Source organism: Symphodus melops, assembly GCF_947650265.1.
Source record: "Symphodus melops genome assembly, chromosome: 4".
In the NCBI taxonomy this organism is placed as follows: Eukaryota; Metazoa; Chordata; class Actinopteri; order Labriformes; family Labridae; genus Symphodus; species Symphodus melops.
In genome coordinates, this window is record NC_136694.1 from 16,674,075 (window position 1) to 16,691,573 (window position 17,499).

General features: G+C 40.0%; 1 protein-coding gene across 1 annotated transcript; it reads right to left on the reverse strand.

Moving 5' to 3' along the window:
• Positions 1 to 259: 259 nt before the first annotated feature.
• Positions 260 to 14,680, reverse strand: prkcda (protein kinase C, delta a). Its single transcript, XM_079342035.1, has 18 exons — positions 14,178 to 14,680; positions 11,152 to 11,281; positions 10,807 to 11,006; positions 10,646 to 10,712; positions 8,162 to 8,318; positions 7,650 to 7,681; positions 7,429 to 7,514; positions 6,782 to 6,911; positions 6,601 to 6,701; positions 5,139 to 5,235; positions 4,856 to 4,986; positions 4,325 to 4,498; positions 4,135 to 4,226; positions 2,729 to 2,791; positions 1,951 to 2,089; positions 1,628 to 1,816; positions 1,264 to 1,392; positions 260 to 1,144 (listed from the first exon to the last, which is right to left on the reverse strand). Exons 2-18 carry the CDS (start codon positions 11,258 to 11,260, stop codon positions 986 to 988), a joined length of 2,055 nt encoding a protein of 684 aa, XP_079198161.1. The 5' UTR covers positions 11,261 to 11,281; positions 14,178 to 14,680; the 3' UTR covers positions 260 to 985.
• Between the last annotated feature and the right edge of the window lie 2,819 nt (positions 14,681 to 17,499).

A 17,499-nucleotide genomic window follows, 5' to 3' on the forward strand; every position in this document is an offset into this window, starting at 1 on the left:
CAAGGAACAGTAAAGTCAATGATTTTCATTAGACTAAACCATAGACTGTAATAATAAACACTAAATAAACACATCTGAAAATAATGGAAAAGTCCATGCTAAAAATAGGATACCCTACATTATTACCTGACCCCACATGGCTCTAGAGATCATTTCTGATGGGAATAAACAAAATATCTTCTTGTTTTTGAGGTTATCTTTTATGGTATGGGTTTAATGAAGTGCAAACAATGGTTGTTTTAAAAAAAGCACATCAAAATTGGGAGTTGATGGTTTTTAATCAGATGTAAAAGATGGAAGCGGTAAAAAAAATACATCCTCAGCAGACAAATATACACATTACAACATACATACATATACATTTCCTATATACAACATTTCAGTGACTGCATTCTGCAAAACCTTTACATCTGTTCTTTACATTTGTTCTTTATACGGCACTTTTAAGTCAGTCACATAATTAAAAGTTTTACTTCGTCACCTAGACATAATTTATCCAAAGGTAAAAATGTTTCAAAGACAGTTTCCACTCTTAACTTACATTTAAACATGATAGAATTGGGTCTGAGATCTCTATACATGCGGTCTCCTTATTCTCACAATCTACACTAAAGTTACATTAAAGTTGAGTTCTTTTGGGATTATTTTCCTCTTCATAGTTTTTATTCTCATAAGAGTCAAATAGTATTTTAGCAAAAAGAGACACAAAACTGCTGCAGACAGAAGCAGTGACGTCAAGTGGAATGGAAGTAGTTTCAACCTCCCGCCTTTATGTTATTAGTCATATAGGCCTAGAGAAAAAATAAACATGCCTACATACACAGTAACATCAATATATACATTAAAATGGTGCGTTTCTATTCTTATTATTTCTACACGTACCCCATGACATTAGCTTGTGCTTAAAAGTTCAATAAGGTCACAGAATAAGGGGGCTGTCTCTTAGCAGTAGGGATGTATCCCCACCTGATTGTCATGACGACAGTTACTTTTCTAAAAGGTGCTCCATCTTAGGGTTGATGAATGAAAAGCCAGAGAACGCTGCCTGATCCATGGAGTCTATGAAGTTCTTGTCGCTGTAGGAGAGACGAGGTTTCTCACTGAGGAACTCCCGGTCAAAGTTGCTGCAATCATTCGGTGCTTTCTGAAAATTAAAACAAGTAAACAGAGGGGATGATCACTGATTATAGTCTTATATTGGCACAGCATAAATCATCCTTTCTTCACAACTAAAGCTTCAATGACTTGTGTGTGAAGCCATACCACTTTGGGTTTGAAGGGGGGCTCAACCTCTCTCCTCTCCAAGGCCTGCCAGTTAATGGACTTGAAGAAGGGTTGTAAACAGATATTACCCACAACTCCTAGCCTGCGAGTGGGATCCCTCTCAAACAACTGCAGAAGATAAAGCAAGTAAGGGTAAGACATGCAGCTTTACAAATGTATTTGTAGGATTTGAATATATTTCTAAAAAACAAAAAGCTGTAGATTTCTATCATCCTGTACATCTTGTTTACAGGAACTTTACATTTAAAACATAAAACAATCAAACACAGAATTGTGAGATTACCCACATATAGAAATGTGGTCCTATGACAGAAGTTTTTCCATACTAATGTGTGGCACAAACCTGTTCTAGTAAGTCCTTGGCTTCCTTGTTGATCCAGCGAGGATAGTGGGGAGTATCCATGCGGATGGACTCAAACAACTCGTCCTCATCATCTCCATGGAAAGGTGACTGACCAACCAGCATTTCATACAACAATACTCCAAACGACCACCAGTCAACAGAGAACGAGTATTTCTGTCCCAGCAGGATCTGAGTTTAAACACAATGTTTACAAAAAAAAATAAATCAATGAAAGAGAAACAAGCACTGTTTTTTATGCAGACTGATAAAATCAGATCATTGGCAGATTTTAAAATAGTAGAAAATATAATGAAACACTTTACCTCTGGAGCGATGTAGTCAGGAGTACCGCAAAAAGTCGTGGCCCGATTTTCCCCAAACACATTCTCCTTGCACATGCCGAAGTCAGCGATCTTTATGTGTCCCTCGTGATCCAGCATCACATTGTCTAACTTAAGATCCCTGGGAACAAAAAAAACCCAGCAAGATGAGAAATTAACATGAGTTTTACTTTGATTTTGCAATTACGATATATTTAAGTCAGAAGTCCTGGTTACACTATCATGTTTGAAATGATACATGCCTGTAATAAAGCTCAGCTGGAATGTAATATCTTGATTGCTCACTGCTCAAGCCACAAAACAGTCAATACTTACAATGTTTCTAAGAACATTACATGTGACTATATACATATTAACTGTATTTACTTAAGGCTGGGATTGCTTATCAATTTACCCAGCATAACTTGGAAGGGGATTTTTTTTTCATGTAACTAATGCTTCCAGTTAATTTGAGACCAACTCAAAACTCCAATCTTTGCAGAGATCAGAAACTTGTCTAAAAGTGCAGTGTGTGCACTATTACCACAAAATAATGATAAAACTTTTAGGAAAAAAAAATTGTGTGAGAATGCGTGGGATGAAGTTTGTTTCACATTGTGTAATTGAGGGAAACAATCCAAAAAAGTTTGCCGGTATGTTGAAAGTGTAACGTTTTAGGGACATTTTGTACAAACCATGAACGTGTATTATAGAACAGTATTTAATGAACTGTCCATTAAGATGCGGTGTCTACATTTTTTTTTTTTTTTTTTGCTCTGACCTGTAGATGATCCCTTTGGTATGTAGGAACTGAAGACCCAAAATGATCTCGGCGGAGTAGAACCTAAAGGACAAACATGGCAGAGACAGGCAGATATCACTGACTCGTCTGTGAGGAGATGCTGCAGGCGGGAGCTGTAGCTGTTGAGAGCTGGACACTGGTGTCACTGCAGACTCCTTTTAGTGAAGAGCTGAATTATTGAAGAGGACATTTGTATGGAGTAGTAGACAGGTGCGTAACGCTCTCATAAAATGAAACCTGAGAGCAGCTGTGAACCAAAAGATTAGACTGTTCTGATTAGACCTGCTTCTCTCGTCATCTGTGTCTGCTGAAACAACTGTGACTTAAGAGGGGACAGAGTAGTCTTCAAACTCACCCAATAATCCAACATTCACTGTAAATAAACAACTGACAAGGACTGAATAGGCTGTTATCTATTGATTTTCACTCACTACAAACCTTCACTTCTACTAGAATAAATGTCAGCCCAGTCAGCCAGTCAGTAGTAGCCACTAGGAGAAAAAGGAACGTAGTGCTTTAAAGAGGTCACCGGAAACTCTACAGTTATTTTTCTGCCTGAGGAAAAAATCTTGCATAACCAAATACATGACAACGTTTCCATTCCACTGTGACAATGTGTGCAGAAGCACACCAGCATTTTTTTCTTTTTTAAACAAATGTGTACTTAAACCGTGTCCTGTTTAAAACTGATGTGAGAACATGAAACAGCACACTCTCTGTCCCTCACGCGAGAGTAAAAGATCCTTCCAGGCTGAAAACAGCCAATGAGAGAGAAGGATTTCAGAGGATACCAATACAACATCAGGTGTCTATCCTTTTATAAAAGGAGAATCCTGTCATCTCACAGTCCCAGCACTTTAACTACAGGAAATGTGTGAAACAGCTTTAAAGCAAAACCTTTGCTTCTAACATTTGAATAATCTTCTTATTGCCTAAAAGCTTCATTTTGAAACCAAGAAACGCTTCAAGGAAATGTGAGTCTTTTCAAAACTTTAGTTGGCAGTGGTGTAGGTGCTACCAAGCTTTAGAATCAATAACACCTTTTTAACAGTGTGTCTTTGTTTGTTTTCTGGAGTGGTTCCCGTAGAGCCATGAGAAGAGATGTGGGTGGGAATATCTGAAAATTCCCAATACACACATATACAGACACAAAGTGCTGCTCACTCCCTTACAAGGCATGATTGCTAGTGATCATCGGCTAATGGATAACAGAGAGTCCCATCAGGGTTCAGTACATCATGTGAAAGAAAACAAAACATAATGCGAGGGAGACAAAGAGGGGGACATAGGGAGAGCAAATATTAGCCCTTTCAGCACAACAGAACTGTTGCTGTTTTTTTTAACAGTCTGTATGTTATTATGTCAGTGTGATGGTTGGGACTCACGTGGCTCTGTAGAGTTCAAAGCGCCCTTTCTCCTGAATATGAAACATCAAGTCTCCTCCGTTTAGATACTCCATCACAAAGAACAGATGTTCCTGTTGGCACAGGTCATTTCGATAGTTAAAAGGCACAAGTCCAACTATTAGTGTAAATTAGGGAAAAAAAGATAAAGACATTTGAACTGGAAGAGTACCTTGGTCTGAAAGGTGGAGTAGAGGTGAGTGAGAAAGGGGTTTTCCCAGGCTAAAGCCAAGACTCTCTTCTCTATCATCGTGCACTCCACATCGTCATCCATGAGCACGACATCTTTCTTCAGAGCCTTCACTGCAAAATACTCTCCACGACCCTTCAGCTCTGCCAGGAGTACCTGGGGGGATGTTTTCAAACTTGAGTTATCTTGTTAATAACTTTACATTTGATCAAAGACCTTCACTGAAGTGATCATTGCTAAATACAGCCTGAAAAGCACTGTACAGACATCCTTAAAGATGCATTCACACATACTCCGAGCACACAGCGGTCTGTCTAAACCACCTTTTTTTTTTTTTCTCCTTTGGATGGTACACGCCCATTCCCACTGGATCTGTTTCTGGAACGTCAGCACGACGAAGCACACCCAGGATCATCTGTACACCTTAAGACTGGACAATGCTCCAGACAGTCCTATATTGAAGTGTTGCCCGAATCTTATGGTATAATTAAAACAGACACAGTCACGTTGTACCTTGCCAAAGCTGCCTTTTCCCAAGACCTTGTGGAAGATGAAGTTGTCCACGTTGATGCGTGTCAGATGGGTCAAACGAGACTGAGGTCTTGGGCTGGACCCCTCCCACAGTCGGCCATAGGTAGAGCCATCTTTTCAACAGACAGAGACATGATGACCCATTCACAGGTTTGTCCTAGATACTTATCAACTCCACATACGATTAATTCAGGTGCTATTATCCATACAGAGTGAAAACTGATTACATGAGTACATTTGTATATTATTAAAGAATAATAATTACCATTGATATCCAGTCCAGCAAGCTTCTTAACTTCATCGTAAATTCCTATATCAGGCAGGTCGGTCAGGTTTGGGTCTGATCGGCGAGTGGAGGATTTCTGATGCAAAATCAAATACCACAAATGAGGCATGAAACAGTGGAGCAATGATACAAACAATTTGAAAGAGTTTACTCTGACTCTTTCCAAAACTATACACATCGAGAGGCCTGACAAAGAAATACAACAGGGGTTATGACAACAGGCCAGTCACACACATCAGATAGTTAAGCTCAGGCTCCCATTGGAGTCACGTGTCCCGCTCAACAATTGGTGGAGTCACACAGCGACTGAAGACTTTAAATTCTGGTGGGGCTTAGCGTGAAGGTTTATAATCAACCAACTTTGAAGGGATTATGATGTGTAAATGACAAAATCATAATGACCCCACTGTGTCTGGCTTGAGACTGGTTTTATAGTTAGATAAATGGAGTACAGTTTGGCCTTTCCTTGTATATCCTTGTGAAGCTAAATATATTGATGTTTTGTTTTTAATACACTATAGTGTGGTTAGATGCTTTCTGTGGACAACAGTCAAACAAGTGGATACACAGCTCACTTCAGAACTGCCTCTGAGCTTACAACCCCTGAATAAAAAAACACTTCTCATGATTGGCCTTTAAGGGTCATTTGATTTGTTTACGGTTCTGTGAATGTAGTCATAAAACAAATACGCCTGAGTGGAAGAAAAAATAGGCAATCACACATCGATGTATCCACACTCCAATCCAGCTGGCGGTAATGCTAGTAACAGAAATTAGACAACAAATGAAGAACAAGAAACAGACAAAACAAAACACACACAAAAAACGCATAATAGTCATTTCTGCTTTACTTTTTATATTTGCATCATTTTCTTGCTTTTTCTCTCTTTTTTGGTAAACGTTTATTGCATGACAGCTTGTACCATCTGTCACAGGTAGTTCTAAAGAACACTTGATGACTTGCACAATTGTCCGCTCAAATTAAATGAGATAAATCTAGAAATATGCATCTGGGACTTTATGTTGCTTTTTACTGTTGGACCAAAATGGTACCAAACCGTGACCTCCAACCTACAGAACAAATTACTCTGTGACCTCTGTGAACTGTTACACCACTAGCTGAAATGCATATTCCTGTGTAAAGCTTCAAGGACAGGCATCACAATGGATTGAATTATTGTCTTTAATTGAAGCTCTAATCTCATTAATTTAAACAAACCTTGTATTTCTTTTTAAATCCATTCGAGTATTGTGATAAATATGTAAGACAAATGTAATCCGATATCTGCTAAGCCTGAATGAGCAATATTATAATTTAAGTATTTGTACTAATACTTTGAGGAAGATGCATCTTTGAATTTCATTAGACTGTGACTTTAGCTGCCAAACTGTAAGCAACCTGATAAAACCTTACGTTGAAGGACAGTGTCCATGAACTCACCTGGCTGACTTGTGTCAGAGCCTCAGCCAGTAGTTTCTGGTTGATACCACAAAGATTGGCTACTTTATCTTGACACTTGTGATGGACATTCATGGCACAGTCTACAAAAAAGAACAAATAAATGTGTTAAAGAGAAAAGTGGAATTACTCTTGAGGTGCACCTTAACAATCAGTGCTGTACCTTCACACTTGAGTCCTTGTTTGACTAGACCCCACAGCAGACTTCCACAGTGGTCACAGAAGGTGGGACTCATGTAGTTGTTGGTCTTGAAACGATGCGGCATGTCAATTTTAAAGCGCTCCTTCTGGAACTGAGTGGACAAACGGGATCCATTATCTTCATGAAAGACGTGAGCCCTGTAAAATCTTGCAAGTCTACGCCCCCGCCTCATCTTTTTCTTTTGACTTTGTCTTCTGCTTCCCTTTCTGTGCCTGTGCTGTCAGAGAGGTGACTGCACCGATTGAAAAACGTTTCTTCTATCTCTCCTGGTTTACCGTGAGACGGCCCCTAGCTTTTATTGAACCCATGGGTGGGGTGGGGGGGTGAGGGGGGGTTTGATCATTTCTATGATACCACTATCTGAGTCAGTTTGTCTCTGATAGGCTTTATCTACCTATATTGATGATCATTGAAAACAGCCTGTTTTTGGATGTGGACTCTGACTGTTGTGTGTCTTTGTTGTATCGTCTGACCTGGCAACACCTGCCCGTTCAACAATGAAACGTTGTTGTTTGTACTGTAAGATGACAGACACATCATGACAATGAAACACTAACTGACATGCTTCGGATGTGGACAACACTCACAGTACACTGTGTGATACTTACCACAGTATCCCGACTGTTGGCAGCAGTACCAGTACATCGCCCAATGATTTTGTCTATACATTTCTTGTGGATTGCTGCATTACATTCTGATAATAAAACAAAGACAAGAGAGGTTTATCAAAAAAAAAAAATACAAAGTGGATTTGTAGTTTTTACATCCTTGCATTTGTCTGCTAATCCAAAAATTGCTCAAACCACATATTGAGCTATTGTCCACTTACGTTTGCATTTATAACCTTGCTTGTTGAGTCCCCTGTGGGAGAAAAGGTCATCAGTAGGTCAGTTTCAGTTCATCATGTAAATGTCAATTGTTTGGTGATTCATCACTTGGTGATTATAGTGAACAGTAGTCGTACAGCCTTGTCGATTTCCTTTTTTAAACTAACTTTCTCTCTAGTAAGACTACAATGAGCTTCAAAGCAGAGTACTGAAGATCTGTGGCCATCAGAGCATGAAATATTATCACTCCATCAAACAGATGTTACATCTTGAAAGGCATACTGTCCTTATTGGTTTCTTCTATTACATTACAAGCAAAAAGGTCATCAACTCTTTCTGAAGAGAATCCACAAACGTCGGCATGAGCCATTGCAACTAAATATCAGAGTGTTCATTTTCACTCTTGTACTCTTTCTGTTTGGGGTTTAAGTACATCTGATCTTCAGTTTGAGAGTTCCCTTTTAGCTGCCTTGACGGTTTGTTTGATGCAGGCTGGAGGAGAAGGCGCACTAACCAGACAAACTCTCTGCACACAGAGCAGAAAGTGGGCTGTCTGAAGAAGGTGGCGATGAACTCATGGTTTTTTATGAAGTGGATCTTGGCCTGCTTAATGGCTCCTCGTCTACGGTGCAGGGTAGGAGCCTCTTCTTCCTTGGCAGCCTGTTTACTTTCTAACAGATGCACAGAGAAACAGTCAGTCAAACGGCTAGCTAACACTTTGCTCATATTTGCGTCTGTTTTCATTCATTTTTCAATCAAATTCAAGAGAGTCCTTGATGTTGGTTCCTTGAAGATCTTTAGGCTGATGCCCAGAAACGATCGAATAACACACTGGATTGTCCTTCAAACCAGGTTGGCCTTTATTCTTTTTACACCTTGAAACAGTCAGTCAATTGTTTTGGGTATTAGCCACAGTTTGCTAGTCTTACTGATATGGGAACAATTTATCACATGAATGGCCTGTAAATGATTGAAATGTTAAATAATGACGATTGGCTGAAAAGCCTCTGTGGCATTCACACAATCTGTCTGTGGACTTAAACATTAGTCATCAGGCTGGTATTTAGTTTTCTGATGAGTGGAAGCTCAAAGCTGAGGAATATAGAAGACTCTTCACCCTGTTTTCTTCTCTTATCGAGTTTTTAATCAGCCATCTGACTGCATTGCAAAATTCCGGGAATTTTCAAAGTTGGAAACTTTCCATGGGAATTAACAGGAATTTATGGGAATAAACGGGAATCAACTGGGAATTTGTCATTTGGAATATTTCCAAAATTCTCAAGCTTAACCTGCCATGGAAAGTTAACGGAAATTTCCCAGAAACTTTCCACCCTATCTCTGACTGAGGAGATTCTACATTTAACATTACGTTAAAGACATGTTCTCATCTGTGCTCTTGTTTAAAGATGGATGCATATGCCTTTGCACCAATCAGAATAAGACTTTTTAAAACCATTTTTTAGAAATGGTCATAATGCTGCCAGAGACCAAGTAAAACAAGGTAGCAAGTGAAATTGTTGAAAAGGGGCTAAAAGGGACACATGAAGTGCAGGGGAAATGTTGAACTAAAAATGTGCGACTCTTCTTCTCCCCTCTTTTTTAAGAGAAGGGATTTGTGCGGCGAGCTAACTGAACAGTTTAACAACGTCACCATTGTTTGTCTGCACCAGAATCACTAGTCTGTTGAACAAATTCATATTTATGTTGGCCCACAACGCAGGTCAAATGATGTGCTTAAACGCAGCCACCAGCCACTAGCCAGGGCTGAAACCATAGACTGGCTGTAGCTTCAGCTAATGACACCTCTTCTGCTTTAACTGACAGACGTGACCAAGCACAGTGAACAGATAGCATCATCTAGCAGTATTTAGATCTATAAGACTGAAATAGGAATACAGTATATGCAGGCTTTGTCAGGTCTTCAATTATTTTTTAAATTGACTTTAAGATAATCCTTGCTGTTGGATCCTTAGACAGTATCCTTCAAAGCTAAAGCAGGTCGTTCTTTATTCTTTTCACACCTCAAAACAGTAATAGGGTGGGGGCTTTGGAATCAGTTGAACCAGATACTGGTGACAATTAAAGGTTGTCTTCTTATGTTGGCAGGACCATCAATCAAGTCTAATCAAACAACAGACGTTCAGTTCTGATGAGATCAAGAGTTTAAACTCTTTTTCTAATTTACAAATGGTCTTAATAAGGGCTGGGCAACATGGCCTAAAAATAAACTCTGATTTTGTTCAGAACCTATTTTATTTACAATATTCATCTCTTTTTTTCTTTTCTTAGAAAAACCATATATGTTAAATTCATGACTAAAAACAAGATTTGCACTTTAAATGTGAACTAAAATTCGCTCCAAGGATTAATAACACATCATTTTCTCTTTTTGGGTTATATTGCAAGCTGTAAACTTTAAAGTCTTTAAAGTGCACAATGCAGGTTCAGAGTACTGCAAAAGCACGGATGAGACATCGCAGCTTCAGCAAGCTACTTGTGGTTGGGTTGCAAATACCTGGTGTCACCCAACCATGTTGTATAGGAAGTAAACAAAAGGGGAGGATGGGAACTACAGAAGCCCAAGGGGAGCGGTGGAGTAAGTTAAAGAGAACATTTAGATTTTCTGTTAGGAAAATCCTCCCAGAACAAGATATTTCTCGAAGTGGATCCTTCAAGCAATCGTTGTGGGCTTGCTCCAGCATCATTAGGTCACATGTTCTGGAGCTGCCAGAGGATAGTGACCTTGCTGGAACGACATTTTTGAAAACCTTATCAAACATTTTGCAGACTATTCACTTAGACCCCTTGATGGTGATTCTAGGAGTAATAGACTCTAAGAATGAAACAACTGAGAGCATCATATATGGTATCATTTGTCAGTCTGGTGGCATGTAGATTGATCTTACTCGACTGGAAACAAAAGACAGCACCACCACATGCAACTCTTACGAGAGATGTAATGAAACACTGTGGCAGAGACAGAGACATTTCTATTTACCTGCATCTCCTCCCTCCAGAAAATACTGCACTGCCATCATCACTTTCCCAGAGGGATGCAGATCCACCTGAACGTACACACACCGTTAGATACAGAGTCAAATACACTAACAGTCACAGTTATTGCCCTACAGGAAAATATTGTCTTTTTTTAAGTCCTACCCAGAATTCAGCGCGGCCGTTGGCTTTCTTGCAGCGCTCAGCAAGGACAGACACTCCAACAGTGACCTCAGCAAGCGGCTCCTCTGCCGTCTTCATCAGTAAAACCTCCAGCACACGACCCTCATAGATGTGGGCATCAAAACAGGCCTTCCAGGCCGGGTACATGGTGGGTTTCCTCTGGACCAGGGTCTTACCTCGTTCTGGTAAAAGGAAGACAGGGAGAGAAAGTGGAAAAAAAAACATATTTTCAAGTTCAGGACAAGAAACAGTTTTTATTTTATTTTTACAATGTTATCTACTTGTATTAACAACACTGTAGTGCAGACAAGTACAAGTGTTTCTCACCAGTTGTCAAAGCCTCCTTCATCTTGATTGCACAGAAAGGTGGGTCGGCCAGGGGGGGCAGGACCCCCAAGTCATAGGAATTAAAGGCAATCCTCAAAAAAGGAGCCATGGTGAGGAGTACCAGGGTCACCTGATCCCAGAGAATGACAAACACAGAGTTACCCAAGTGACATTTCTCTATAAGGACATCTTTAGTTTGACAAAATGTTACAGTTTTAAAAGATATAAAAACATTATAATGCATAATGTTGTATAGTCGTGTGCAGGAATACTGCCAGTTCACAGTGAAGCGTTCAAAAAGTGCCAGGGGTCTTCTGTTTGTCATTAAGTAAGGGTCACTGTGACTTTCCATGAAGTCTTTCACTACTTTCTGAGTATTTGAAATGAAAGAGGTATACTTGACATTTTTACAAGTACAACAGCGTCCGTCTGTTCTCTGGAAGACAGACAACTGCAGGTTTTTGGTATCAATTTAAAAAGCTCATTGTTGGAGGTCAAAGTAGAATAAAAGTAGGAGCTTATAGGACTTAAAGATTTCATGTATTTCCTTTCCTGTTGACTGATAAATCATTGCAATATGAACCTTGGCATTAAATCGTTTTTCAAAACTGCCTGAACCGCAATAAAGTACAAGTCACCTTGCTTTACTTGGTGAATACTGCTCAGTTCGGTAGAATAACAGCTTACAAGGGAAATGAGAAGAAGATGATGAGGATATGAAGGATGGTCACACTTCAGTGTTTGTATGACGATCGAAAGCCCAACTCATCATCACAGTACTGATCAATGTGACCACATACAGCAGACTTGGAAGTGCTCACACCTGACTTTCACACAATGTTCTGATTTTCTCACTGCTGGTTACACGAAAGTGAAACATTGTTTGGGCTCTTGTGATGGGCATTCATCATCGTTCATACATCTTAGAGATCCAACAACTGAATAAAGAAAACAAGACATCAGAAAAGAGTAATACTAGTTGCAACTAGTTATTATTAGAGGTGAAATACGTGCTCATAGTGACATAATGGTGAGGGATCGATACCACCCTGTGTGCTTGGTGGACGCGGCTTCATGCACAATACTGCTTGCGTAAGCTAACGTGCTACAAACGGAGCCCCAGCTTGTCCTGTTACAGTCTATGCATCTCTGGTCTCTGGATACACTGTAAGGGTTGATGCCTCTCTATCTTATATAATGAGCAGTCATTTCAGTCACAGCTCAGTCACCTACATGCCTATTCTAATAAGCAACAACTGTGTTTGTGACATACAACGACTATGTCACATGTGCAGGCATCATTAGTGCTTCTCTGCCCCTCGCTTCTCTGTCATTGTGTTTCCTTGAGTCTGAAGTTTGCAGCTGCAATAGTGGGGGGTGCTACAACGGAAGAGCAAGCTTCAACATGTCGTTAATCCAAATACAAGCATGCAGTGCACCACAGAAGTTCTCGCTGGTATTTGCAATCCTAAACCCATAACCGCCCACTGAGACCAGAAAAATCAGACAGCAAAACAAACAAATACAGGGCCGAAAAAAGTGTTGACTAACAGGGAGGTTGATAACCATGTTCACTTATTCACAACACTGATGGGGGGGGGGGGGGGTGGAGATCAATAAAAAGCACACTGTGTGATTGAGGGCAGCAGAGATCGATTAGCTCGCAAACTGTACATGTGCAGTTTCGATTTGTCCCTTCTGGTAAATTAAGTAGTTATGTCCTCGCAACCTCCACATGTAGTAACTTTCAACATTTTATTGAACTTTCTAATATTCATATGTACTTACCATGCTTCCTGATACAAAACAAAAACATGACTTTATTGGCTTGACTGGGATTTTTTTCTCATTCATTTTGCCTGTACTATAACATCCACTGTGTGGCACTATGGCAACTTAATCATATCAAAGAACTTGTAAATTAAAATAATGACTAAATAAAATAAACGCTTGTATGCTCGCATTTCAACCCCATATCTGAAGTAAAAAGAACACCTACAAAACAGATATTGAACGCAGAGTGGGTAACACATGTTGTGGCAATGAAGTAGTATCCATGCCGAACCTGAGAGACTATACAGTATATACAGACAGACAGACAGACAACACTACACTATGGGTGTCACAAAATGCATGCAAGGGTAGATGTTAATGATTTAAGATGCAGTTATAAAGAAGGGGGAGAAATCTGACACTTCTAACATTTTTGTAAGAAGGATGTGGTTGAATTTCAGTTGGCTGAACACAGATGTCACATTGGGTCTTACTCAGAAAACCGTTTCCATTCAGGGTTTCTCTATATGACAATTCATGTGTCGGCATATAATTACCAAAATCCCTGCTGATGCTTTGCTGCACAGACCTGCCCACATTCCTCCTCACCGCCCGGTGTTACGACGCATTATGTGACCCATGTGTTTCTCTGACCTGGACTGGAATTACAGATCAGCCACTCCTTAACTAAAAACAGCTAACTTGTGTTGTAGTGTTTAAAGTGACCCAGTTAAATTCATTTAATAGCTGAAAATGGTGAACACACACACTGCTTGCAGGGCAGCAACACCTCACCTGTCCATGACTGACAAACTAAGGTGACTTTTACTTAACCCACATAATTCACTAATATTTTCACACAGTCAAACAGGTAACATACTGCGCTTTTCATTGTTGTTCTTTTTTTGGTTTGTTTGGTTTTTGTTCATACACATAGAATAAGCCAAAACTTTTAGAGAGGGAAAGTTTCCAGTTATTTAATCAGCACTGCGACTTAAGTCGTGAATATCACGTTTTTACATGGTCACGGAAAACACGCAATCATTAAACCTGTAAATAAACAGACTTTTCTATTTTAATCAGACTGTAAAGACGGGAGATAGCCAGTTAGCTGCGATGGTTACAGATGACGAGTGTACGCTGTGTTTCCCCAAAGATGAAACAAGAGAAGGCAGTGTTTGTTCTCTCTCTTTAAGCCCCTGTTCCACATTTAAAAGTTAAAGAAAGTCAAATAAAGAAAATAGCAGCCTCACCTCGCCCTGCAGACGCGGTGCTGGCTCTTTTTCAATGCAGCACGATGATCAAAGTTGGTGTTTTTTTTGCTCTGTGATTCCGTCGATTGAGGAAGTGTGCCGCGCGTTCGTGCCGTGGAGCCTTTCTCGGCAAACTGTGACGTTTACCTGCCACACACACACACGCACACACACACACACGCACACAATCTCTCTGCCTGTCACAAACACACACACAACCACACAGCAGTCCCGGTTGGGGCTAAGCACCCAGTTGCCCTATTTTGAATAAACGTTTGTTGTCTGCTGTCTGTTGATGCTTTCCCCCCCACACGTTACCAAGACTACTCTAAACACAGCTTTATTTTTCAAGTAGTCTCCTGGGTGATTAGCATGATCTTTAAGCAATAGTTGCCAACCTGGTGAAAAAACATGCTTTAAAACTACCCTAAACGTCTCTATTGTTGCTGGCTTGGCGTTAGATCAAGTCACCTTATCTACAGTATGTTGTCTTGTTTTTAGTTTTTTATCTTAAAGCATGGCGTTGCAGGCATGGGGTCCCGTGGTTTGGGCTTTATGCTGCGGGGGTGGTTTGAGGACCGATGTAGGTTTTTCTGGTGAGGAGGTGTCAGATTTGGCTCCCTTGCAGCTGAATGATATTTTCTTGTTTTTAACAAATTCCAAATTATCTGCAATCTTTATTTATTTCATGCCAGGCATTTACACACACACTCTCACACACACACACACACACACACACAAAATATAGGCTAACATGTGTTGGGAAACTAGCAGCTATTCTCGTGTCATCTGATGATATATTAACTATTTAATTAAGTAGAATACCAAAACACAAACATCGCCTTGCATGCTTAGGTGCAGCGAATAAGGACTACATGGTATGTGCAGCTGCAGTGCAAAGTGAAATCTTCCAAGAACAGCAAACTGAAACGTGTGTCCATGTTCTCCTCTCTCCTCCTTTGAGGTCTAGAAGATTCTGACTTTGGTTAGTCTAAAGTGGAGGCTTGATGTGTGCACAAGTCTGCTCCTCTCTGATGCTGACAAATGTTAAGTAGCACCTCACTTTCTGTTTTTTTTTTCTTCCAGAAAACAGCCACACATTACTACACACTGTTCTGAAACACCTCTCGAATGAATAGGCTGAGGATCAGGCTGTGTAATTATGGCATGTACAGCTATAGTTACCTATAGTTAGCCACATGATGCAGTCAACAGGTTAATCCCATTGATATTTCCAAACAGCAAATACTACTTTATAAGTCTCAGTTTATTGAAATGTAACCATGTTGTGTTGTTGATGTCTGTAAGAAGTGTCCTGCAATGGAAAAAAACAAATTTTCTCTCTTCAGAGTTAGATGCTACTCTTAAAGGCCATGTGTCTGTTAAACATGATGCTGGGGAACAGCTTGAAATAAAGACTGGGGAAACAGCTTGCCTGGCTCTCTCCATAGGTAGTAAATAGATGAGCAGCTTGTATAATAAAAATAATCAATCTGGATCTTGATAAGAATATAAAATTATGAAATTATTTAATGCTAAAATTGAGCAATCATGCAAATTGCACAAAACCATGTCATTTTTATTATTGCTGTGTGCCAGACTATTTCTTCGAATGGATTTCCTGGAGTCTGCTGATTGTCTACCAACTGCTCCCAGCCAAGAAATGGTCTGACAAACATAACCCCCAATAAAACATAACTTGTCCGATTAAAACAGAGCTGAGCTGGTTTTGCTGCTAGTTATCCTGTCTTCTTGCTACAGGTGAAGCTAAACAGTTAGTGCAAGCTTCATATTTACAAGAAAGGACTCACAGGCGGAAAAGAGGTATCAATCTTCTCATCTTATTCTGGGCAAGAGAGCCTTTAAGTGAATTTTCCCCAAATAGTGAAACTCAAACAAGAAACAAAACACCTTGACTACTCTCTTCTAGGTTAGAGACTCGAGCATCTCTAAGTGACAGCTGCTGGCCCCACATTTGTTTATACTACTGTCTCTGCAGTTAGCTGCTGGTGACAGAATGGTCACAGAAGAATGAAAAGCACGATGAAGCCTCTCTGTTTGAGCAACAGGGATAATAAATGTTCAGTCAGAGGTGAGGAGTGTGCTGAAGGCTGTGTGTTTTTCTCTGTTTTTCCTGTTGAGGGAGAGGCTATTTAAAGCTAGGGGAGGTGGAATAGGTGTAACATTGACTTGGCAGTGTGGGCTGCAAAGAGTTTGCTAAGTGGGACATAGAAGTGCATCTCTTTATTCTCCCAGCCTTTTCTCACACTTTCCCCCCGCCCTTCCCCTCGTCATTGAGAAGCACAAGACATGGCATGGTGTAAACCCGAAAATGTCGAGCCAATGTCAAGTGGAACCAGCTATATTCTCACATATGTCCTATTTCCACGTGTTTTTTTATGCTTATTATGTGATCAAATCTTTTCTCCCCCCCCCCCCCCGAGGATCTGCTGCCCACACAACTCTGTGAAAGATAAGAAAGCATGCTGTTGTAACTCACGACATGAACACAAACATTGCACTTAGTACTCACTCTAAAACAGAAAATGCACAGAAAGTTTCTTAGTGAGGTTGCCATTACAAAATGTTTTTCACAACTCTTCTGTCTCAGCAACGTCAATGAAAAAAAAAATGCCACTGATGAAGAGAAATGTTTAACTTTATTTGACACCTTTTTCTTTTAAATTCCTGAGGCCCAGCTTGTATGAAACGGCTGAAAGCGTCCAAGCTTATTGAGTAGGCTGTGTGTATGATTGATTATTTGCTCCTCTGCATAGCTCCAGCCTGGAGCAATATGGACGTAAACTTGGATTATGACACTGTTGCAGTCTCGCCATAAAGAAAAAAATATCTCTATTACCATCTGGTGACAGAAAGCTTTCATCATTTGAATGACTATTTATTGCAGTTTTGGCATGAACTCTTCTAGACACTCAAATGAATGATTTCCTGTTTCTGCTGCTGTGGTATGACCTGATAAACATAAGCAGAAGCATGTTTAAAAAAACAAAACATGAAGGCTCTGTATAGCTGGTGACACCTCTCAGTTCACATCAAACATTTCTTTCTCGAGTCAGATTTAGGGTTTTATGAGGATAAAATCGGGTTCATCTTTTCATGCAACATTCACAAAGTGCACTGAACAGCCAATTAGAAGAAATTAACCCAGCAGCAGGATTTAGTGAGAAGAAACAGGTGCAGGGAATGTGGGATGATAAGCTATTATAAAAACAGTTTTTTGTAAGGAGTTTGTATCATAACCAAGAGCAACAAAGGAAGGACAACTCTGAAGATTTATTTTAAAAAAGGGAAGTGATAGAGA

What these genes read in the sequence shown, in the direction of transcription:
- prkcda (XM_079342035.1), bottom strand. Translation starts at nt 11,260, where the DNA reads ATGGCTCCTTTTTTGAGGATTGCCTTTAATTCCTATGACTTGGGGGTC. An exon ending in ACGGCCGCGCTGAATTCTGG is followed by an intron (nt 10,713 to 10,806) that starts GTAGGACTTAAA and finishes GTGTACGTTCAG; the next exon opens with GTGGATCTGCATCCCTCTGG. An exon ending in TTTGAACTCTACAGAGCCAC is followed by an intron (nt 2,792 to 4,134) that starts GTGAGTCCCAAC and finishes TTTGTCCTTTAG; the next exon opens with GTTCTACTCCGCCGAGATCA.